Source organism: Bufo gargarizans, chromosome 9 (assembly GCF_014858855.1).
Source record: "Bufo gargarizans isolate SCDJY-AF-19 chromosome 9, ASM1485885v1, whole genome shotgun sequence".
Lineage (NCBI taxonomy): Eukaryota > Metazoa > Chordata > Amphibia > Anura > Bufonidae > Bufo > Bufo gargarizans.
This window is the reverse complement of record NC_058088.1, coordinates 111147671-111171030: the sequence shown is the minus strand read 5'-3', so window position 1 is coordinate 111171030 and position 23360 is coordinate 111147671. Positions and strand designations below refer to the sequence as shown.

The 23360-nt window shown below is 46.2% G+C and overlaps 1 protein-coding gene across 1 annotated transcript in view; it reads left to right on the top strand.

Moving 5' to 3' along the window:
• ATRX (ATRX chromatin remodeler) overlaps window positions 1-23360 on the top strand; it is a 186739-nt gene that overhangs the window by 98172 nt on the left and 65207 nt on the right. Inside the window, exons 14-17 of the mRNA XM_044305242.1 lie at window positions 5314-5410; window positions 14717-14929; window positions 15129-15270; window positions 21306-21415. Coding sequence (XP_044161177.1) covers window positions 5314-5410; window positions 14717-14929; window positions 15129-15270; window positions 21306-21415 — 562 coding nt within the window. The remainder of the gene's footprint in view (window positions 1-5313; window positions 5411-14716; window positions 14930-15128; window positions 15271-21305; window positions 21416-23360) is intronic.

Sequence of the window (23360 nt, the reverse complement as noted above, 5' to 3'; positions counted from 1 at the left end):
CCAGTACGTTGCTGGCCATGTGCATGGCCCCGTCCGTGGCGGGGTGCTCGCGCTCTCCTGGGATGCGATGCTGCCGTGTGCGGTTCATTGCACCCTCACCGAATACGTTGCTGGCCAGGAGCATGGCCCTCTAAACATGGGTGCGCTGCTTGCACTCCCTTTGGAAACGGTGCTGGCCTTGTGCATGACCACTTCTTATTCCGTGGGCGGTAATTTGCGCGCTCATGAGATTCACGGCTGTCCTTCTATATGCTGTACTGGACGTTCCCCTTCATTGGCGAACTACTCGTTGCACTCTCACAAAATTCGGTGTTGGTTGGATTATTGCACAATAATTTAATGCCAGGATAATCCTGTGCGTGCCCTTCCCCCTTCACTAGGTCCTTTGGTGCGGGCCTTTGCACTCTTGCCGTCTGCAGAGTTTGCCAGGTGCCTTTCTCTCCCCTTTTTTGGGCGGACTGCTTGCGTTCCATAGCATGCCCCCTGTACTAGCCTTGTGCATAACTCCCTTTCGGGTTGCACTTTGCACTTCCATGGATACTGTGGGATGCTTGGCTGTGCGCTCTGTGCGTTGTTTGGGCCGTGTTTCCCTTCTCCTCCCGTGGGTGGGTTGGCCTTCTCGCTGCCTGCGGTTTGCTAGTACGTATGCCTCCCTTCCTCCTGCGACATACTTTTTTCTCTTGGGGTGAGGCTGCTTGTCGCTAGCTTTGCACTCTTTTCTGAAGAGGTCATTCTGTCCACCTGTATGAGCCTAAGGTGTTGTCCAACACACAACAAATGAATGCCCAATGTATTCACCGCTGTATACCTTGTATATATGTAGACGGGCTCTGCTGGCTCGCTACTGCACCGAGCTGGGTGGCACTCATTCTCTGGTGTGGTCCCGTTGTGACTGCACCAGCCATGTTCATTGGCCCTTCCACCTGGGGGTGTTCGGGGTACCTTGATGCGTACCCGTTCGTCCTCCCGTGACATTGCTTCCCCGCACAAGCCGTCGGGTCGAGAGCGTTGTCTTTGGCGCCTTCTGCACTTCAGTCTGATCTGCTACCAGGAACAGACCGCTCCTCTCGGGTAGGTCACCCAACTTCTCTTGGGTGCTAGTCTATCCAGGTCTGAGGGACCTCCACTTTTGGGTTCTTCCGGGTTTTCGCCTTCTGCGAGGCGATGTGCAGGTCGTCTCACAGAGTAGCAGGTTTTCGGCTTTTGAACTGTCCTGTGGCTTCCCTGTTTGCCATTCCTCCTTTCGGTTCGGAGGGTGTTATGCCGACCTCTGTCTCGACTGCTTTTCCTCGCCGGCTCGGTTGTTTTTTGGCTTCCTCTCTGAGTTTGTCACTCCGAGGTGGCTTCTGCACCGGCCAGGCCTCAGAGGCTGTTTCGTCATTGCCCCCTCCCCTTCGGGGGTGAGCATGGTTGTTCATTTGGATGGTTCCGGTGTTACTTGTGGTCTCGTACCGTCTCCCTCGTTTTCGCTGGCAGTACTAGCTGTGTGCCTGTTTGCCAGGCCTATTGCGTTCTGTCCTCCCGCTGGGTGCAGATTGCCTTTCCATTCTGGGCATATGGTCCTGCTGGACTTACCTTTTCGGTAACTTGGGAGGACTACCCTTCGGTCACGGTTGTCCTTGACTTTCCCTCACCAGGACTGTAGAACTCCTTCCTGTGGTGGCTACGTCGACTTGGACTTTGGCCTGTCTTGTCCTGGCATCTGTCGGCTGCTGGGCGGACCCTTTCAGTTTCTTCCGTCTGTCCTTCTGCTCACCCACTCCGGTTGGATACGGGACTATGTTGTTCGGGGGCCGACGGGAGTTTTCTTCCGACCCTTGGGCCGTGTTACTGGTCTGCGCCTGATCACATTGGTTTTTTTTTTTCCCGCTTGCCAGGCGATTCCTGCGAGCGCGCTAGTGTTCGCTCCCGACTGTGCTTCGTCCGGGTTCGGTTGTCGGACTTGGGGTTCTTGACTAGGTTTTGTGGTAAGTGGGGCATTCCCCCACTCTGCTTTTCTCTCCCTTGGTTTTGTCTTTCTCTAGTCCGGCCTGACCCTGGGACTGGGACTCTGTTACTGAAGTGTCAAGTGTCGGCGCTGTCCTTCCCCTTGCAGCGTTTTCTGGCCCTCCTGGGCCTGTCATGACCTTCTTCCACAGAGTGGCTCTTTGGTTCCTCTGTACCGTTCCCTGGTACCGCCCTGGGAACTACACACTGAGCTCTTGGCGCTCCACTCTTTCCCTTGGTGCCGTTGTAGAAGTTCTCCCTACTCCTGCTGTCCTGTACAGTTGTGTTTTCTGTTGCCATCATGTCTGACGGGTGCCTGATGGGTGGCCCTTCGTGTTCTGTGCCCTCTGTCCTTTTCCAGTACGGGGCTGTTTCTCCATCCCGTCCCTTCCTTCTGAGGGTGGTATCTGCCTTCTTATCTACGAGGCTTTGGTCATCCCCTTCCCGTCTCCGGGAACGGGCGCTTCACCGCTTGGAGATTGTTTGGGTTTGCAGTTATTCCTTGGAGATCTCCGGCTCTTGTCGGCGTTCGGTCTCTTGTGTTTCCAGGATGTCCGCGCAAAGGGTTGACGGACTCCAGGGTGGCTTCCTTCGCTCTCTGTGTCTATTGCTGTGGTTACCGCACCAAGGGCAGGGTTCTGCTTTTGGTGTCACCGTTCATTTCACCAGAGCGGTCGGTGCCTCCTGGGCCGGAGGCATTAGGCTTCGGCCATGCTTTTGTGCAAGGCGGTCGCTGGTCTTCCTTGCACACCTTACTGGGTTCTACAGGGTGCGCGCTGGGGCTTCGGCGTCTGCTGCCTTGGGCCGCCTGGTCTGCAGGCGGCGGTTTCTTGATGCCTTCGGGTGCTTTGCCCTGGTGCTGTGGTCCCTCCCCTCTTGGACTGCTATTGAACGTCCCAAGGTCTTCTGTGTCCCCCAAGGAAATTGGGCGAGAAAACGAGATTTTTGTATAACTTACCAGTAAAATCTCTTTCTCGCTCTTTCCTTGGGGGACACAGCACCCACCCATTCTTTGTTTCCGAGTTTGTTTTACCCGTTGGGTAGTTGGCTTGTTGGTTCCACTTTTGGACTTTGCCTTTTCTCACTACTTGGACACGCAACTGGCAGTCTCTCTCTCCAGGCTGAGGGTATAGCTGTGGAGGAGGGGCTTAACAGTTCTCACTTAGTGTCACGCCTCCTATGGAGATGAGCTATACCCAAGGTCTTCTGTGTCCCCCAAGGAAAGAGCGAGAAAGAGATTTTACTGGTAAGTTATACAAAAATCTCGTTTTTTGAACGGGTCCGTATAAGCAGGGAGTACGGGCAGGAGCGCATATTGCTGCTCCTGCCTGTGCCAACTCCTTGCATAGCACATGAGTACTCTGTACCCATGGGCTATGCCAGGATTGGCTGAGTGGAGCGGGCTTCTCCTTTGCTAAGCTAACAGCTGACATGCAGTTCTTATAGCTTAGCGGAGTAAGCAGGAGCCCGCTCCGCTCAGTTAGTAAACCTCTGGGGGGCAGGAGCAGCAATAAAATGCGCTCCTGCCCTTTCCCACTGCTGCTGCGACCCCATTCATAAATTTCATAGCCAGTACTCCATACACCTCTGAGCTGTCAGCGGTGTACAGAGAACTGTGTTTTAGGTGCACAGGGAATGGTGCACTTTAGGGAGATAAAAGTATAATAAAAATACAAAATTAGTTAATCAAGTATATTAGAAAAAGATTTGATGGGGCATTGGGGATATCCTATTAAAATTTGATGCAAAGGTTTAGTTACTCTTTAAATGTCTATCCTCAGAGATGACATAATATGACTGTTGCAGTCAATCACTGGTCTCACTTGTAACATGTTCAGGGAAAATCTATTTAACACTAGTAATAAAGAGGAAAAAATAATGCACAAGAAAAATGTGAAATAGAATAAATTCTGTCACATTTATTAAAGGGATTGCCTGTATACTATAATTTCCTGTAATCACTCGTTTACTAGTCCAATTTATTAGTTGGCGCTATCTGGTCACCAATACCGTCCATTGCTTTGCTTCCTATGTCTTTTCGATTTGTTCCTGGTCCTGGCTGTATTGCCATCCATCTAATTTACATGAACGGGGAGTTGGCGGCATCATTAGATCTCCTGTATTGTACTGCACCTGCACAGGCAAACTAGTGTAGGATATGTCTAAAACGTAGGCACTGAAGAATACAGCAAATCTAATGATGCTGTCTGTATTAAATAAATGACTGATCACAGGACATTATACTATACTGTGCTAGACACTGGACAACCCTTTAAGGTGGATAACTTCAGCCACAGACCGTCTTTGCTATTGTCTGCTACTACTAGATTGTGCTGAGGTGGTTAAGAGGGAAAAATATTATATATGTATATGTTAACCCCTTAAGGACTTCTACCGTACATGTACAGTGGAAGTCTTGACTTTAAAGATGCTTTGCACAACAGAAACCTTGAGGCAGATACAGTGATTGGCAATAACGTCAGTCCCGGCCATTTAACCCTTCAGATGCTATAGTCAACTGTTTTTTTTACCTCAGGGGAGCTGTTCTTCTGGGGACTAAATGGATCCTCTGTGCAGAGATTGAGGGAGCTATTCAGTTGCTATAGCAGCCTGGGGCCTTCTGAAGGCTCCAAGGCCTGCCTTCTTGTCAGACACTGACTGTGACATAGGGAATCCTGTAAATATTAACATATGAAGCTAAATCGTATGCAGTACAAAATGGTTCCATTAGAATGCACAACGTGCCTCATAAGAAATAAGCCTTCATATAGCTACGCAAACTGAAAAATAAAAAGGTTATGGCTTCTGGAAGGCAGCAAGTGAAAACCAAAAATTGGCTGAGCCTGTAAAGGGGTATTCTGGTTATGTTTAGTTATCCTCTATCAACATTATAGGGGATAACTATTAGATCGTGCAGTGTTCTACCGCTCAGAGCCCCCATACCCCATTGAGCCCCATGAAATGAATGGAGCTGCTGTTTGGTCATGCATGCGGCTGCTCCATTCATTTCAAGTACAATGCTTGGCTATCTCTGGTACTCCCATAGAAATGAATGGAGCAGCCGGACGCATGTCCACATAACTGCTCCGTTCATTTTGGGGTTCCCGTTCTGATCGTTGGGGGTCCCAACGGTAGGACCCCTACCAATCTAATAGTTATCCCCTCTCCTATGGGTAGGGGCTAAATTAGCATAACAGGAATACCCCTTTCAGTCATTAAACGTGGTCATTTACCTAATCTGTTATATGGCATAAAACATGACTGTAAACATACCATATAACTAGAATAACCCCTTAATCATATCTGTGGTCCACTATGATTTTGCAGGGCAGCAAAGAAGGAAGCAGAGGAGAATCAACGAAGCTACAAACAGAAGAAAAAGAGGAGAAGAATAAAAGTTCAAGAGGACTCTAGTGATTCCAAGGTACCTGCTGCAAGCATTACATACTGGCTTGGTGCATCTGTATTTCTATGGGCTGGGTTCACACATGGATTAATTGTTGCAGGTTTTCTGCAGCAGAGTACAGCATGGGGCAAGCAAATAAGTCTGACCCCCGGGACCTCCACTTATCAGCTTTTTGAGAAGGCACAGGTACTCACAGTGCCATGACCTTCTCCAGCTTTGCCTAGGCTGTGTGATGTCACGTTCGGTTACATGGCTTATGTGCAGCTCAGCTCCATACAATGCATGGTGCTGTTCTTGGTGAGCTGAGGAAGACCGCAGTGTTGCTGCAAGCACTGATGCCTGGCAGACATCTGATTGGCGGGGGTCCGTGGTGTCAGACCCCCACGATCACAAACTTAATTTGCTTGCATTTTGTCAGTTTGTTTCTGCATGGGTTTTGCGTTAAGAAGAGGCATGTCCCTTTTTGATGCAAGTTTCAAAGCTACATTGAAATTATCCACAGCAATATGAATGACAAATGTAGGCTGAGTGAACATTTTGTTTGCAAAGAAACCACAGCAAATCCATGTCCTATTGTTTCCAGTGGGACTCCGTGTTGCTGTTCATTCATTTTTATTTTTTTGTGTGCAGATTTTAAAATCTGTTTCAAAAAAGTACATTCCCTTTTTGACAGAAACCACACCGGAATTAGCAGGGCTGTGGAGTCGGAGTCGGAGTCGGCAAAAAATGAACCGACTCAGACTCCGACTCCTACTAAATTTAAATTGGAATAAAAAAAAAAAAAAGCAAGTTTAAATGTCCGAATTCATAAACGGTTATAATTAATGACTTCTCTACTGTAAGAATAAAAGCCAATGCATGCAGTGCCTCACGTAACCGCAAAACAAACGCGTTCAGTGATGTGAAGAAGCATGCTTTTCATATGCTTCACTATATGGCACGCAATGCACAATTAGGAGTGGCAATACATATACTTTCCATTGTGTTGTGTTCTGATGTTACAGGGAACACAATGCCCATGGTTTACCTAGCCTCTCACTGATAAGGGATTAAGTAAATATGTGTTTTGCAGGACTAGAGACACTTGTATAAGTGAAGGGAATGGAGGGTCAATAGTTCAAGACTGAAGCTGTAAACCATTGGAAAAACTGCTGTCATTCAGCTAAGGCTATAAAACGTGTAAACTCAGAATGTTATCTTAAAGGGACACTGACAGGGCCAATAAGCATATTGAGGTATATATATGGCACTACAGGTCTTATAATGGGTATTACAATCATATAAGTATCCCCCGTCCACATTATACATACAGTAAACTTTAAGTTTTATAACCTGCTCCAAGGTCTGCAATCTGCCCAAGGGGCGGCGTTTCACCTCTCTTGCGCCCAGCCAGCCTCCCCCAACTGCCGCTTTGAAGCGCCTCCCAGCTCATGAATATTCAGTTTGCTGGGCGGCTTCTGCGGTCCCCGTTCTGAAGCGCTGAACAGTGCCCTGCGCATGCGCCGGCTCTTGTGAAGTCGGGGACAGTAAGCGCCGCCCAGCGAAGTGAATATTGATGAGCTGGGCGGCGCTTACTGTACCGTACTTCACAAGATCCGGCGCATGCGCCGGGCACTGTTAAGCGAAGCGCTTCAGAGCGGGGACCGCAGAAGCCGCCCAGCAAACTGAATATTCATGAGCTGGGCGGCGCTTCAAAGCGGCAGTTGGGGAGGCTGGCTGGGCGCAAGAGAGGTGAAACGCCGCCCCTTGGGCAGATTGAAGGCCGTTGGAGCAGGTTATAAAACTTAAAGTTTACTGTATGTATAATGTGGACAGGGGGGATACTTATATGATTGTAATACCCATTATAAGACCTGTAGTGCCATATATATACCTCAATATGCTTATTGGCCCTGTCAGTGTCCCTTTAAACTTTAAACATGACTATGGGATTCTTCTAGGGAAATCATGTTTTAAAATAAATGTCCCTTCCTGGATCCTCCCACTGCCCTATCTTCAGCAGAAGATCATCACACAAAGGAGAAGGCAGCAGCTTCTGCCCAACTACCTCTCTGTGCTAGAAGAGCTTAGAAGAACTTTTTTTCTTTCCTTCAAGGAATGTATAAAATACATTCGCATATTAAATACAGAGGAGTCGGAGTCGGGGAGTCGGAGTCGGAAGTACAAAAAACGGAGGAGTCTGAGTCGGAGCATTTATCTACCGACTCCACAGCCCTGGGAATTAGCCCAGTTGAAAGGTCCTAATTCATGGTTGGACCCCGGCAAAAATCTGACAACTGTCAGGTGTCAACATTTAGAGATATGCTTTACAGCAGACTCATAGGCCATAGTTAGGGATAGCGAATCGACTTCGGATGCAACATCTGAAGTCGATTCACATAAAACTTTGTTCCAATACTGTACGGAGCAGGAGCTCAGTGTAGTATTAGAATGTATTGGCTCCGATGAGCCGTAGTTATGCCCAGATATGTGCCCCTCACAGTAATAATGGCAAGAATTTATTGCTTTGCGAAGTCTCGCGAGACTTCGTGTAATAACTTCGTAAATTAATTTGTACTGTAAAAAAACAAAACATTTCCCGAACTCTGGTTCAGTTCCAAGTGGTTCCATAGTCACAATGCACAGGCAGAAAATTCATTGTCTTCTATGGGAGAATTTTCTAGGCATGCACAGGTCATCTGTGCAGGAAGGAAACGGGTAAGCTTTACTGTGAATAGTGGATCTTTTGATACCTGTCATTGTAGTCCGTCCTGAGATAATAATTAGGTGAATCCTGAAAAGTATTCTGTACAGAACAGGAAGTCTTGAAATATTATTAGACTTTGTGGCCAGTATAAAAACTGAAAAATAGATTGTCAATGACACACTCCTTTTTAAGCTACATAAATTTACTTTTCTTGTGCGTCTGTGTACTGCAGATGTATGTTCTATTGGGTAGTTGTCCCATCATATTCTACTTGTAATGCCACCTTTCATCCTGCTGAGGTCACTGTTGTCTTTTGTTTTCTCCAGTATAAGCTGGAGCATCCATGCATTAGCCCTGTGTTAATTGCTTCCTTTATGTATGTACTGTACTGTCTCTGCCTCTACTAGGTAAAATGGTTACCTTTCTAGTACAAATGTAGTACTGATATAGAATTTTTTTAAGGGTAGGCTCACATATCTTCATTTTTCCTGCTTTTATCTTCCCATCAAAAACAGGGGGAAAATAAACTATATAAGTTCTAAATCAGTTGTAACACCATCATTACCCAATGGACTCCATTAAAATAGCATAGCATGCAATATTTTGTGCTTGATTTTTGCTGGAATCCACAACTGTGAAAACTCTGCTGCAGAACCTAGCCTAAAGCTGGCCATACGTGTAAGATAGCTGTTGACAATCCCTCCATATACATGCAGACTTAGTTCAGCTGAGCAAATGTGTGCTCACTAGGTAGAGGAGGAAGAACTTGCTGCCAGTCTACTCTGGCATTGGCTCATCTCTGAGAACATAAGGATTGGGCATTTGAAATCAGACTTGGGCTACTTTCACACTAGCGTTTTTTTGTGGATCCGTCATTGATATGCAAAAACGCTTCCGTTACAATAATGCAACCGCTTGCATCCATCATGAACGGATTCGGTTATTATGTCTTCTATAACCATGATGGATCAGTCTTGAACACCATTGAAAGTCAATGGGGGGCGGATCCGTTTTCTATTGTGCCAGATTGTGTCATAGAAAACGGATCCGTCCCTATTGACTTGGTCTACTTTGACACTGCCGTTTTGTCTTTTCCGTTTGTGAGACCCGTTCAGGGCTCTCAGTAGCGGCCCAAAACTGATCAGTTTTTGTCCTAATGCATTCTGAATGGGAAAATGATCCGCTCAGAATGCACCAGTTCAGTCTCCATTCCGCCCTGGAGGCGGACACCAAAACGTTGCAGCGTTTTGGTGTCCGTCTGATGAAACTGAGCCAAACAGATCCGTTCTGACACACAATGTAAGTCAGTGGGGACGGATCCGTTTTCACTGACACAATCTGGCACAATAGAAAACGGTTCCGTCCTCCATTGACTTTCAGTGGTGTTCAAGACTGATCCGTCTTGGCTATGTTGAAGATAATCCGTTCTGAACGGATGCAGACGGCTGTATTATCTGAACGGATCCGTTCATGATCCGCACAAAACGTGAGTGTGAAAGTAGCCTTACATCGTGTGCCAGGGCGGATCCATTTGGCTCCACTTTGTCAGGAGGACAGCAAAATGCTGCAGGCAGTGTTTTGGTGTCCGCCTCCAGAGCGGAATGGAGACTGATCGGAGGCAAACTGATGCATTCTGAGCGGATCCTTTTCCATTGAGAATGCATTAGGGCAAAACAGATCCTTTTTGACCGCTTTTGAGAGCTCTGAACGGATCTCAGATATGGAAAGCCAACACGCCAGTATGAAAGTAGCCTTGCCTGAACCTTGTATCCCCAGACATCTGGCATTTGGGCAGATTTGGTTGGTTCTTAACTACTTATGTTTTGGCTGACATTCATCTAATGTGTATGATCATCTTAAGTTCATCAATTGTTAAGCTACTTTCACACTAGCGGCACAGACCTCCGGCAGGCTGTTCCGTCGGCTGAACAGCCTGTCGGATCTGTCCTGCCGCTAGTGACCGTGTGCCCCGGACTGCCGCTCTGTCCTCATTGATTATAATGGGGGCAGTTTATTCTGGTGAGAGGCTGCCAGAATAAATGTTGGACATGTCGTAGTTTTATTCTGACAGCCTCCGCCGAAACTCTGCCCTCATCGTAGTCAATGGGGACAGAGCGGCAGTTGGGGGCACACGGTCACTAGCGGCAGAATAGATCAGACAGGCTGTTCACCAAACGGAACAGCCTGCCGGAGGTCCGTGCCATTGGTGTGAAAGTAGCCTTAGTTGCAAAGAAACAAACCTTTTTATTTATTTTTTTAGGTAGAGAATTTTTTTTTTTGTATACTTACTACAGGAAATATGCCACTTGCCCAGTATGGCACTGCCCTCCTGTAACTGTTGACAAGGAGCTTCAGGTCACAGATGCCCTGGTCTATCATATATTTTATACAACATAAGATACAGTGGTTGACAGTAATATTTTCTTAGGTAAAATTTCCTAGACTAATAGCACTAAATCATTGAAACGTCAAAAATGTTTGCAGAACATAGACCATGGGCTATATCTGCAGCCACTAGTAAGCAACACCAAGCAGGTTCGCTCCTCCTATCTATCCCCATGATGGTGATAAGAAATTTATTGCGATAAATACCCATTTAGAGGAAAAAACATGTACTCTTGTTTCAGATCTAATTGTAAAGTATAAAATCAGAGAAAAGCTTGTGGAATGGGGTGGACAAGGAACTTAGTGGCCCTAGGGGAAAAAAAACTAAAAGTGGCCTCATGTTGCAGATGTAATAAAATTGATGGAAGGCGTGGCAACACAATTAGACAGGGCCACCAGTACCACAGTGCTGCACAGTTTACTGCCCCAGCAGAACCAAATACTACAATGCAGCACAATGTGCATTTTTTACACACATTTAAAGATGTTGCCTGGGTTACAGATATGGATGACCTATCTTTAGGATAGGTCATCAGTATCAGATCAGTAGGGGTATGACACCTGGCACCCCCACCAATCAGATGTTTCGAGGAGCGTGGCACCAGAATTTATACAAGGTGTCAATCTGGACGCAGTAGTTTCTGTAGTCTGTATAGTTTCACTCAGCAGTGTACTGCAGTCCTGCTCTTACACTTAAATTGGAGTTGAGCTTCAGTACACACGCATGGCTGCTATTCAATGTACAGAACTGTGCTGCCTGATTCAGCTGCTCAGTGGGGGGTCTGGAAGTCGGACCCTTACTGATCTGATATTGATGGTAATGTACTAGTGATGTGATGCACTAGTATACACTGCATAGATGGATATAATGATATATATAGAGATAAAATAAATATATATATATATATATATATATATATATATATATACACAAACCATCTCATTTTCGTACAATAATACGATACATAATTATTCTTTAGCATTACTCATAACCACCCACCTCCCAACCAACCTACCCTCAGCAGCCTGGCAGCAGGACACAGGAGTGAGGCAGAGCCTAGCTCTGCACTGGCAGTTGCCATGAAGTCAGCTGCGGTGCCCATACACTAGGTGACATCACTGTGACAGTCAGCTACGTCCTGGTGTTTGCCAGCCTCATGATTTTAAGAGAAGGCCATGTGACGTTCTGAAGCTACAAGCATCAGATCCTTATCCTGCAGCTTCCATTACAGGTCTACCATCACCACTAATGGAAGCAGCCGCCCCTATTACGTTGTTAAAGACTGCAGTGATTAGGAAATGCTGATATCGCTGTTTCTTAATACCACGGTATATTGTAGATACCGGTATATTGCCCAACTCTACCCCCATCGGCTATACCCCTTCTGCAGCCATGGAGCTAATCTTAGCTTGGTTAGTAGGAGGCAAACATGCCTGATTGCAGATCTGCTACCATTTTTTCCTATTTCTTTTTTCTTCTTCTGGAATTACAGGTGGCAGAAGCTGCCTTGTACCCTAGTCAAAAAAACACACCAGCATGGCTGGATGAGGGTAGTCCTAGTAAAACCGAATTTATAGCTAAGATTAATTGGTTACTTAATCTGGAACGAGGGGTCTATAGGAAGAGGAGTGCCATGGCCAAATTTGAAAAGCTCTGGACTCCTTGGATTGATGCCCCTGGGCTGGCATCCAGGGAACTTCAGAGATACCGTCTGGGATTAGTGTGAGGGTACTACCGCTTATTGTACTGGAGAAATGGAATGTTTCTACGCTGTGTAATGTACTGTGGGGAAGTTATGACTGATAACAAATGTATATTCGATTTATAAGATCACAGCTTTTCTTTCAAGATTTTGTGGGATTGTTGTAGGGATGGGGCCTGTGCCTGTGTAATTATGTGGTGGTGATGGTGTAACCGAATGTTGAAGCTATGGAAGATGGAGGGCATCACAATTATGGTTTGTGGGGGGAGGGTATGTGGGGGTTGGGGCCTTATGTTTGTATTATTAAAATGCTAATAAAAAATTACTTTAAAAAAAAATAAAAAATATACCAGCAGCTCACCAAACACACTGCTCGTTCCCTACCTCCAGAAGGCAAGGAGGTATGGCAGACCACAAAATCTGTAGCTCTGTTTCCTTTGCTAATACAAGGGGTGACCCCACTCTCCAAGTTCCCTTCCTACCACTCATTCTGCCACGGCCTATTAAATGAATAGAGGCTGTGGCTGTTGTGAACTACTATGCTGCATGTCTGGCAGTATTTCCTTTCTTGGGCCAAATGCTTTTCTTAGTAATGGATGGATCACAGATGTGAGGCGCGACATTGGCAGGGCAGATCGTGGAACAACACTCAGTGATGCACAGGAGATGGGTACCTGTTATGTGTCACCCTCGCCGTCTGCCCCCTGTCCAACTGACCACAGTCTGACTGGTTACCTGCTGCCCGTAGCCGCCTCATACTCCCGCTGAGGGCACCGGACAGAGCTCTTTAAATTTTACCGGAACATGAGCCCTAAGTCTGCGCGCTCTCTGGTACCAGACAGTCCACCAGGGCTACAGTCTCTAGGGCCGCCCCTGGCAACGGCCAGTGCGTCATAGAGCATTAACCTATCACGGACGTCTCCGCTCCTCTGTACTGCCGCGGCCCGGAAAACAATCTTTCAGGGCCCGGTCCTGGGCCGCGGCCCGGCGGTTGGGTACCGCTGCCTTAAAGGATAACTGTCACACTTAGACCCCAATTTCAATTTTCATATATTTAGTTACTAATAACATGATATTCCAGAATCAGTTACTATTAGACTGACTTACCCTATATTTAATAAGATTCAGCCCTTAGCAACCAGTCTGCATAAAACTGCAATTTCACTATTCAGTTAAGATGGCCGCCACTGCCCTCACCCTGAGGCTAATCCCGCCTGCCCTCACTAGCCAGTAACAATAGCCCCCCAAAAGTGTCAGTAACCAGAGCCCTCCCCCTAAAGGGTTAATCTCCTGCAGCACAAAGGGGTCCTCTTACCACATGTTGCTTTCATTTATACACTGAGCAGATGGCAGATCTCCCTTCCCTGCTCTGCGCTGCTTCAACTCTGCATTCTCCAGCTCTGCTGAGTGAGGGAGCGTCTGCCAAGCGCAGGGACAGAGAGAAGTGAACACAGCCCAGGAACTGTTATCAGCTGCTGGGGAGGACCTGACTTTAATCATTTACTTACAGTCCCTGGCTGTCAGGAATGTGACCTTGCACGCTGCTTCAACACATAGACACATAACCCTATTTTAAGCACAGGTAAAAGTAGGCAGTACAGGGAACAAAACGGTGGAATTAAGGAGTATTTGAATACACAGTGAAAAGTTGAAATAGGGCCACCAAGGAGGTATTAATCACCACAATCCCAAAAAAATACAACAGTTATACTTTAATTTTATAATTATAGCCACTTGGTATGTTCACTGCTACAGTGCGAGTCGCTGTATCGGCCATGCAAAGGGCTAGTATATTCCTGCTATTCCAAGGATTATCCATCTGATCGGGGTGATGGTTTGTCACAAGTCATCCCGGTTGGGAACTCAAATTATGTTTTTTTGGTGGATGATCTTTCCTGACAGTCCAGGAGTTGCCCTGATGTCTGCTTGCTCAGAGATTACATCATACTTCACCAAGCTGTTTCTGTCTTAAAACATCCGTCTGGTATTTTTCCACCTCTGGCACCTTGATTGGGTTCTCTTAGACCACCAACGCAAGGGTTTTTCTCTTGCTTTTGAATGGTCCACACTCTTCACTTCTAGGCCTTTAAAGCACAATATTGGCTCCCATTCTTTTAAATACAGATTGTCTCAACTTTTTCCAGGCTTCTAGCCATTACTTGGGCCATCATTTTTTATCTTCAAACTGAGGTTTAGCAGAATTATCCCTTTCATGATTCAGACCAGGATCCATTGTTGCATAGTGTCTCTCTCCATAGCAAAGGAGGACTGAAGCGCTCACCACCAGGCCTCCATACTCTAACACCTGTAATCATTTATATATCTGCCTGAGACATTGCTGCAAAACTGGGTGTGCAGCAATCTGACATTTCTGACTAGGAGCGTTATTTTTATTGTCAATGAGTGTATGTATATTTTCTTCTTTGTTTTCTAAATCTGTATTACTAAAGGGTTGAGCGTTGTTGCTATATATAACATGTATTTATTGACGTATGCCTTTCCTGATAACTTTTCAGTAAATCAATGATGTATTTTCCTTATATATTTTAGGGTAATTCAGAAGATGGAGATCATGATGATGATGATGATGGCGATGATGATGATGATTCAGACTCTAAATCTCCAGGAAAAGGTCGGAAGAAAATCCGTAAAATTTTAAAAGTTGACAAGTTGAGAACAGAAACTCAAAATGCTTTGAAAATGGAAGAAGAGAGGAGAAGGAGAATTGCTGAGAGAGAGAGAGAACGGGAGAAACTGAGAGAGGTACGTATAGTGCATAAGATGACACTTTAACTTGTGTTGCATGAAATCTATTTACTCTGATAATGCCTCATAAGTAATTATGGGAACAATTTTTTGAGGCTGTAGAGTTTCACAGACTCAATTCTCATTTTGTATACAGGTTTGAACATTGGACTGCTTTCAGAATGAAGCTAGCTAACAAATGTTCTTGATTCATTAGGTTATTATTGTGGAAGATGCATCACCAGTTAAATGTCCAATTACCACAAAACTTGTTTTAGATGAAGATGAAGAAACAAAAGAACCCTTGGTACAGGTCCACAAGAACTTGGTCACGAAACTAAAACCCCATCAGGTTGATGGTAAGTTTTCAGGAAATGGAATAACTGGAATAGAAATAAAGTAGCGCACAGTAAAACAAAGGAGTTTCCACATTAAAGGTTTCGCCCACATTAATTAAGTTGCCTCAGGCTACTTTTCATTAATGTGGGCAAAACCTTTAATGTGGAAACTCCTTTGTTTCACTGTGCGCTACTTTATTTCTATTCCAGTTATAGAAAACATGGCCCATGGACAAGTGTGGCACTTTATCCGGGCGGGTGGGGATATAAAAAAAATGTAATCTTTTTTGAAAACCTAAGCTACCCCTTTAAATGGAGAGATACTTTTGTGCAAGTTTAAGACCCTTCCTAGAATTTGGCTTGCTATGTATTGCTAGACTTCTTAAATAGATTGTCTAGGATTATTTTTAAACTGCTTCTCCCATCAGGCCCTGTGTAGAAAGCGATACCTACCAGCTCACTTACCGGCTCTCAGAATGGCTTCACCAGACTTTATCTCAACGCCTGTGAACTTCCTGCAAGGACGTGGATCACGTGCACTGCTGAAACCAATGACTTACCTCTCCGGTCACATGTCCTTAAGCGGCAACTGACCCAGCAGTGATATAGTGCTTGGGGACACGTCACTACTGTGGCAAGTCATGTGACCTCATACATGCAGAAATTTTATAGGCAGGGACTGGAAGTCTGCTCAAGACAACCCAAGAGCCTCTGAGCCTGAACAGAAAAATTCCTGACCAAGCCCTTAAAGGGCTCCTTGAGAGACAAAATGGTCCGTTGTTTTTCATGGCATTTTCCCCTATGGAGCAGGAGATGGAAAATACACCAGAAGAATAACATATAATGTGCCACAGTACTCACCTGGTAAAGGCCAGTTATTGGCTGTAGTGCTCCTGTGTTGCCACCCTGGAGTGATAATTATCTGATTTTTAAACCCTTGAGCAAAATTTTTGCCTAATTCTGGAAAAAAAAACCTATAACCGTGGGTTAAGAGTGTGCCTGCTTAGTGGATGTTGAATTGCTGGGATTTAATTTCCTTAGATTTGTGGAAGTTTTAGGTAGTTTGTCCTGCCAGTAGTGTCTTCAGTTTCTGTATATATTATTGTTGAATGGTTTGATTTTTGCAACAATAAAATGACTTACATTGGCACCACAGGTAAAGGGGCATTAGATGGGTTGTCTCACTTCAGCAAATGGCATTTCTCACTCATATCATAGGGGGCCATAGGACCGTGGGTATAGCTTGCTGCTGCCACTAGGAGGCGACACTAGGCTGAAAACTTAGCTCCTCCCCTGCAGGCTATAACCCCTCCAGCCTGGAGAGAGCATCTACGTTTTTAGCTGTGTTGTAGTTTTTAGGTTAAGGGACACAGATTCGCACGCGTCTGTCTCCCTGGGAGGCTAGCCGGTGTCGGTTTGCATCGGCATGAGTAGCCAAGGCAGTTTCGGAGTGGTCCCTCCGTTTAAACCAAGACCTTTGTGACCAATCTTCCTACGGCGGAACTCCGGTCCTTGGCTGTACAAATTTCCCAGGCAGGAAAGTACCTCTGCGAAGCTGCTTTGCACGTGGGGAAGATGGTTGTCCTCTCCTTGGCTCTCGCGGTAGCTATCAGCCGAGAGCTATGGCTTAAAGTCTGGTCGGTGGATTCATCCTCCAAACGTTCTCTTTCAAGACTTCCCTTTGCTGGCTCTCGGCTCTTTGGTACCCGACTAGATGACATTATTTCGGAAGCAACAGGGGGGAAAAAAAAGCACCCATTTACCGCAACCCAAGGCGAAATGTTCCTTTCGTCCTTGGGTCACATCTTCCCGTTACCAGTCCTTTCGTAGGTTTGCGGGCACTTGTCCAGCGGCCCCACCTGCAGCCAGACCACCCAATCAGGACCAACGAAAGGGCCCATCCTTCAAACCCCAGCCAGCATGGCGTCCACGAGCACAACAGCCTTGTTCCGCTCCCGGGAAACAGCCCTCAGCATGAAGGTGCGGCCGTCTCCTTTTTCAGGAAATGTAGTGAACTCCTATTTCGGACGCTTGGACACGAGAGGTAGTGACACCAGGATACAAGATGGAATAAAAATCTATCCCACCCAACCGTTTTTTCCTCTCCCAGCCGCCCAAGGATCCAGTTCGGGCGGCTGCTTTATTCCAAGCAGTTCAGTCCCTCCTCATACGGGGGGGGGGGGGGGGGCGGTGATAATTCCAGTCCCCTTACAAGAGAGTCCCCTTACGGGTTTCTATTCAAAGCTTTTCGTAGTACCCAAAAGGAAGGCGATGTCCGCCCCATGTTGGACCTCAAGATGGTGAACCGCTTCCTCTTTGGTACAGGGGGAACTCATGGCATCGATGGACATCCAAGACGCTTACTTACACGTTCCCATCGCATCCGCTCATCAACGTTTTCTTCGTTATGCCATTCATTCATGTCACTACCAGTGCGTCGCCCTGCTATTCGGCCTAGCGACAGCTCCGAGAGTGTTCACAAAGGTACTTGCCCCCCTCCTGGGTCTCCTGTGCTCCAGGACATTACTCTCCTCCCATATCTAGACGACATCTTGATCAAAGCTTCTACAGTCTCCTAATGCGAGGAGAGTATTCAGATCACTTTGAGCACTCTGTCCCGCTTCGGTTGGATAGTCAATCGATGGAAATCCTGCTAGTCTCCCACCACACAAATCGTGTTTCTGGGCATGATACTAGACTCTGGTGCAGCCATAGAACGCCTGCCACCGGACAAGAGCGTGGACATTCAGCGATCTATACGCATATTACTCCAACGCCGCAATCCGTCTATCCGCGATTGCATGCGGGTGCTGGGCATGATGGTGGCCTCCTTCGAAGCCATTCCCTTCGCTCAATTTCACACAAGGTATTTTTAACGAGCCATTTTGTCAACTTGGGACAAATCCCCAGATTCTCTGGATCGCCGGATCAGGCTGTCCCTCCAAACGGGTACAGCCCTCAGTCGGTGGACAGAGTCTGCGCATCTGTTGGTGGGGAAATCCTTCCAGTGATATGGACAGTCATTACAACCAACGCCAGCCTTCGCGGTTGGGGCCGAGTTCTCGCCACACGGACGGTCCAGGGCTTCTGGTCTCCATCGGAGTCCAAACTTCCCATCAACATATTGGAACTCTGGGCCATTTATCTCTCCCTTATCCATTGGACTCCACTTCTGCAGGGTCGTCCGATCAGGATACAATCGGACAATGCCACAGCTGTGGCCTACATCAACCACCAAGGAGGGACTTGCAGTCTCGCAGTGATGCAGGAGTCCGCAAAGATTTTACAGTGGGCGGAGTCCCATATTCCGATGATTTCGGCAGTCTTCATCCCGGGAGTGGACAACTGGACGGCAGTCGGACAACAGTGGACCCGGGGGAGTGGGCCTCGAACAACTCTGGATGGAGGGACATCTGCCTTAGGTGGGGACGTCCGGAAATGGACCTGATGGCGTCCAGGTTCAATCACAAGCTCCCGTGCTTCCTCTCGCGCAATGGATCCAACAGTACATGACGTAGACGCTCTCGTGGCACCTTGGGACAGCTTCGCGTTCCTTTACGTGTTCCCACCGTTACCAATTCTGCCTCGGATCATATGCAGAATCAGGAAGGAAGGCATCAAGACAATCCTGATCGCCCCAGACTGGCCTCGACGAGCTTGGTGCTCAGAACTCATTCTTCTGCTAGGAGATGCTCCGTGGCCTCTGCCACTCAGAACCGATCTGCTCTCCCAGGGCCCAGTCTTCCATCAGAATTTAGGTATGCTATGTTTAACGGCGTAGCTGTTGAAACCCTTCTTCTGGAACGTAGAGGTTTTTCTGATGCGGTCATTCAAACCATGATTAGGGCCAGGAAACCTTCCTCTTCTAGGATTTACTACCGCACCTGGAAATCCTTCTTGTGATTCTGCGAGGAACGGGCTCTTTCTCCCAGGTGTTTTTCCCTTCCTACGGTTCTAGTGTTCCTTCAGTCAGGATAGGACCTGGGCATGGCTCTCAGTTCCCTCAAAGGACAGGTCTCGGCCCTGTCCGTTTTTTTTTTTCCAACGTACTCTAGCCGTCCTAGGTCCGGTCAAGACTTTCTTGCAGGGAGTAGCTCACACCGTACCCCCATATCAGCCTCCGTTGCTCTCTTGGGACCTAAACCTGGTTCTCTGTTCGCTCCAGGCAGCGCCGTTTGAACATCTGAGTGAAGTTTCCGTCCGTCTACTTTCCTGGAAATTGGCCTTTTTAGTTGCCATTACTTCTATTCGACGGGTTTTGGAGCTGGCAGCTCTCTCCTACAAGGAATCCTTTTTGGTGTTTCACCAAGACAAGGTGGTTCTTTGTCCAGTGCCATCTTTCTTACCAAAGGTTGTTTCTGCCTTTTCATGTGAACGAGGACATTGTTTTGCCCTCAGCCTTCACAGACATGGGAGGTCTCTCTCTCCATCGTCTGGATGTAGTACGGGCCTTGAAGATCTGTCTGTGGTGGCTCCCTACAGACGCACTGACGCTCTATTCGTCATCTCAGAAGACCCTCGTAAAGGTTTGGCGGCTTCAAAGGTGGATTCGCTTGGCAATTGCCGATGCTTATCGTTCCAGGGACAAGGTTCCTCCGCCCGGGATCACGGCTCACTCTAACAGAGCGGTCGGGGCTTCTTGGGCACACCTCCACCATGCTTTGGCATCTCAGTTGTGTAAGGCAGCGACTTGGTCCTCTCTACACAACTTTACTAAATTTTACCGGGTGCATTCCTTGGCCTCGGCGGATGCTTCTCTCGGCCGCAGGGTTCTGCAGGCCGCAGTACAATGACTTTCATAGAGAGTTGGTTTGGGAGTATTTGTTTCCCACCCCGGGTACTGCTTTAGGACGTCCCACGGTCCTGTGTCCCCCAATGATATGAGTGAGAAAGCAAGATTTTTGTGAACTCACCTGTAAAATCTCTCTCGCTTGATTCATTGGGGGACACAGCACCCACCCACATATAGTTGTAAGGCACGTGGGGTCTCTGTTTTGCCAGTTGGGACCTTCTGTTTGGGTCAGTCTTATGGCTGTGTTCAGTTTTTTCTGTTGATTTTCACTTTATTCTAGTCTCTCCTTCTGCTGGAGCACAAACGGAGATGCTCTCCCCAGGCTGGAGGGGGTATAGCCTGCAGGGTAGGAGCTAACAGTTTTCAGCCTAGTGTCGCCTCCTAGTGGCAGCAGCAAGCTACCCACGGTCCTGTGTCCCCCAATGAATCAAGCGAGAAAGAGATTTTACAGGTGAGTTCACAAAAATCTTATTTTTTTTTTTTTCATGTAGAGAAAGTTAATACAAGGCACCTTCTATGGAAAAATGAATCCCGCCAGCAAAGGTGACAATATGGATAATGACAATACATATACTTTCTCTACAGTATTAATGCCACTTGCTGAAGTAACACAAGTTCCCGATCAGTATGTCTTTGGAGTGCATAGTTAGGTAGATAAAAAAGGATTGAGAGATGAAAACTAAACCTGTTAGAGCATTAAAGGGCTGTCTCACCTCAGCCAGTGGTGTTAATCATGTAGAGAGAGGTAATACAAGTCACTTACTAATATATTGGGATGGTTCATATTTCCTGCTTTGCTCACTAGATCAATCTTTCATCACATTATACACTGTTCGTTTCCATGGTTACGTCAATCCTGCAGTACATTAGTGGTGGTCATGCTTGAACATTATAGGAAAACACGCTGGTCGCTGGGACCATTGGAGCACACATAGGCCAACATTTTTTCCTATAGTGTTCAAGCACAACCGCTGTTGGATTGCAGGGTGGTCTTAACTGAAACGATAAGTGTATAATGTGATGGAAAATGGATCAAGCCAGCAAAGGAAGCGATATGGATAATAACAATACATTAGTAAGTGCCTTGTATTAACTTTCTCTACATGATTGTCATTTTCTGAAGTGAGACAACACCTTTAAGTGTGTTAGACTCCCCCTGACATATAGTATTGGGTCTTGCATATTTCATGCAATATTTTTCTTGGAAAGAACTTCTCACCAAACGGTAGTTATACTATTAATAGTTTGTAAATTTTCCTTCTAGGTGTCCAGTTTATGTGGGATTGTTGCTGTGAATCTGTGAAGAAAATCAAGAAAGAGAAAGGCTCTGGGTGTATTCTGGCTCACTGTATGGGTCTTGGAAAGACATTGCAGGTATATGCCTAACCTGTGGCACATGACGTCCTTCCTCCTCATGTTCGTTTTACAACTTTGTGAACAGAACCGCTAAACTAAGCTAAATGTTTTAAACTAATGCAGAAATGTTTAAATAGCCCCTACCTGTAGCAGCGCTCATCTCCCTGGATAAATCCTAGGGAACAGTCATGTTCCCTTAACCCCTTCCCGACATATGACGTAATAGTACGTCATGGCGGAAAGTGACTTGTCACACTTTGACGTACTATTACATCATGGTGATCGGGCGGGCAACGGAGCGGTGTCCTCCCGATCACTGCAGGGTCCCTGATGGCCGGACCCTTGCTGTATCCGCCGCCAGCATTGCTGTAAAAAAAACTATGCCGGAAGATTAACCCCTTCTATGTCGCGGTCAGCGCTGACTCCGGCATAGAAGGTGCATGCGACAGGTGAGGAAAAAAAAAAGGAATAAACATTAGGTATCACTACGTCCGTAATGAACAGCTCTGTAAATATATCACACGATTCACCCAGTCCGATAAATTCCATAAAAAAATTAAAAAAAAAATAAGAAACTGTGTCAAAAAAGTACATTTGTCTCCTTACAGCACAAAAAGTGAAACGCCAAGCGATCAAAAAGGTGTATGTCCCACAAAAGGGTACCAATAAAACCTCATCCAGCAAAAAATGAGCCCTCACAAAAGAAAATCACAAAAAAAAAAAAAAAGTATAGCTCTCAGAACATGGAGACATTAAAACGTCATTTTTTTTGTTTCAAATATGCTGCTATTGTGGTAAAGTGAAATAAATAAAAAATAGTCAATCAACCATGGGAAGGAGGGGTTTCATCAGTAAGCAACAAAGTTAGGGCTCAAGCACAGGGCCGTAAGTGTTTTGTGGTCTGCAAAACACGGATCCTGACCGAGTGAATGCTACCTTTTTTTTTTTTCTTTAACTTCTGTAGAAATGTCCTATTGTCCGCAAAATGGACCCCCCCCCCCCCCTCCTTTCTTTCGGTGACATGGTGTGCTGTCCGCATCTTTTGCAGATTGGATGTGGACAGAAACTACGATTGTGTGCATGAGCCCTTAGGGTGGACTTAGGTGCTAGGGCAACCCCCTCTGTGCTCTCATTTACATTTTGGATAAAGACTGGATGTTTTTGGTCCAATGCAGCAGACGATTTAATTAAAAAAGCATTTTATTGCTCTTTTCGAGGCCCAGCAAGCATTATGCATTGTTTTAATTATGCATCATTTTGCTTTGCACCACATTTGTTAAGTCATTTAGATATTTTTTTGGCTTGTCTGTCACATGTTGTGGCTTAGCAGTTTGGTGTGTTTTTCAGTAAGGCTCCTAATAGATGGTATAAGCTTGAGACTGAACAATCTAAAAGTGCTCAAGAATTATCATCCCGCATCAGCTAGTGTGATAAATCTGGAGAATCTTAAAGGGAACCTGTCTACCTGGGATTTTGGGTATAGAGCTGAGGACATGGGTTGCTAGATGGCCGCTAGCACATCCGCAATACCCAGTCCCCATAGCTCTGTGTGCTTTTATTGTGTAAAAAAAACGATTTGATACATATGCAAATTACCCTGAGATGAGTCCTGTACATGAGATGAGTCAGGGACAGGACTCATCTCAGGTTAATTTGCATATGTATCAAATCGTTTTTTTTACACAATAAAAGCACACAGAGCTATAGGGACTGGGTATTGCAGATGTGCTAGCGGCCATCTAGCAACCCATGTCCTCAGCTCTATGCACAAAATCCAGTGACAGGTTCCCTTTAAGACTGTCAGATCCAAAGGACATTTACACTTGCTGAAGATTAGAGCAATTAATGGGAATGACTGCTTGTATGAACACTCGTTCCTGATAATTGACCTGTGTAAATAGTTAGTCTGTGACCACATCTTTTATGTGGCACCTGAAATTACTAGCTAGCACTACATCGCCCT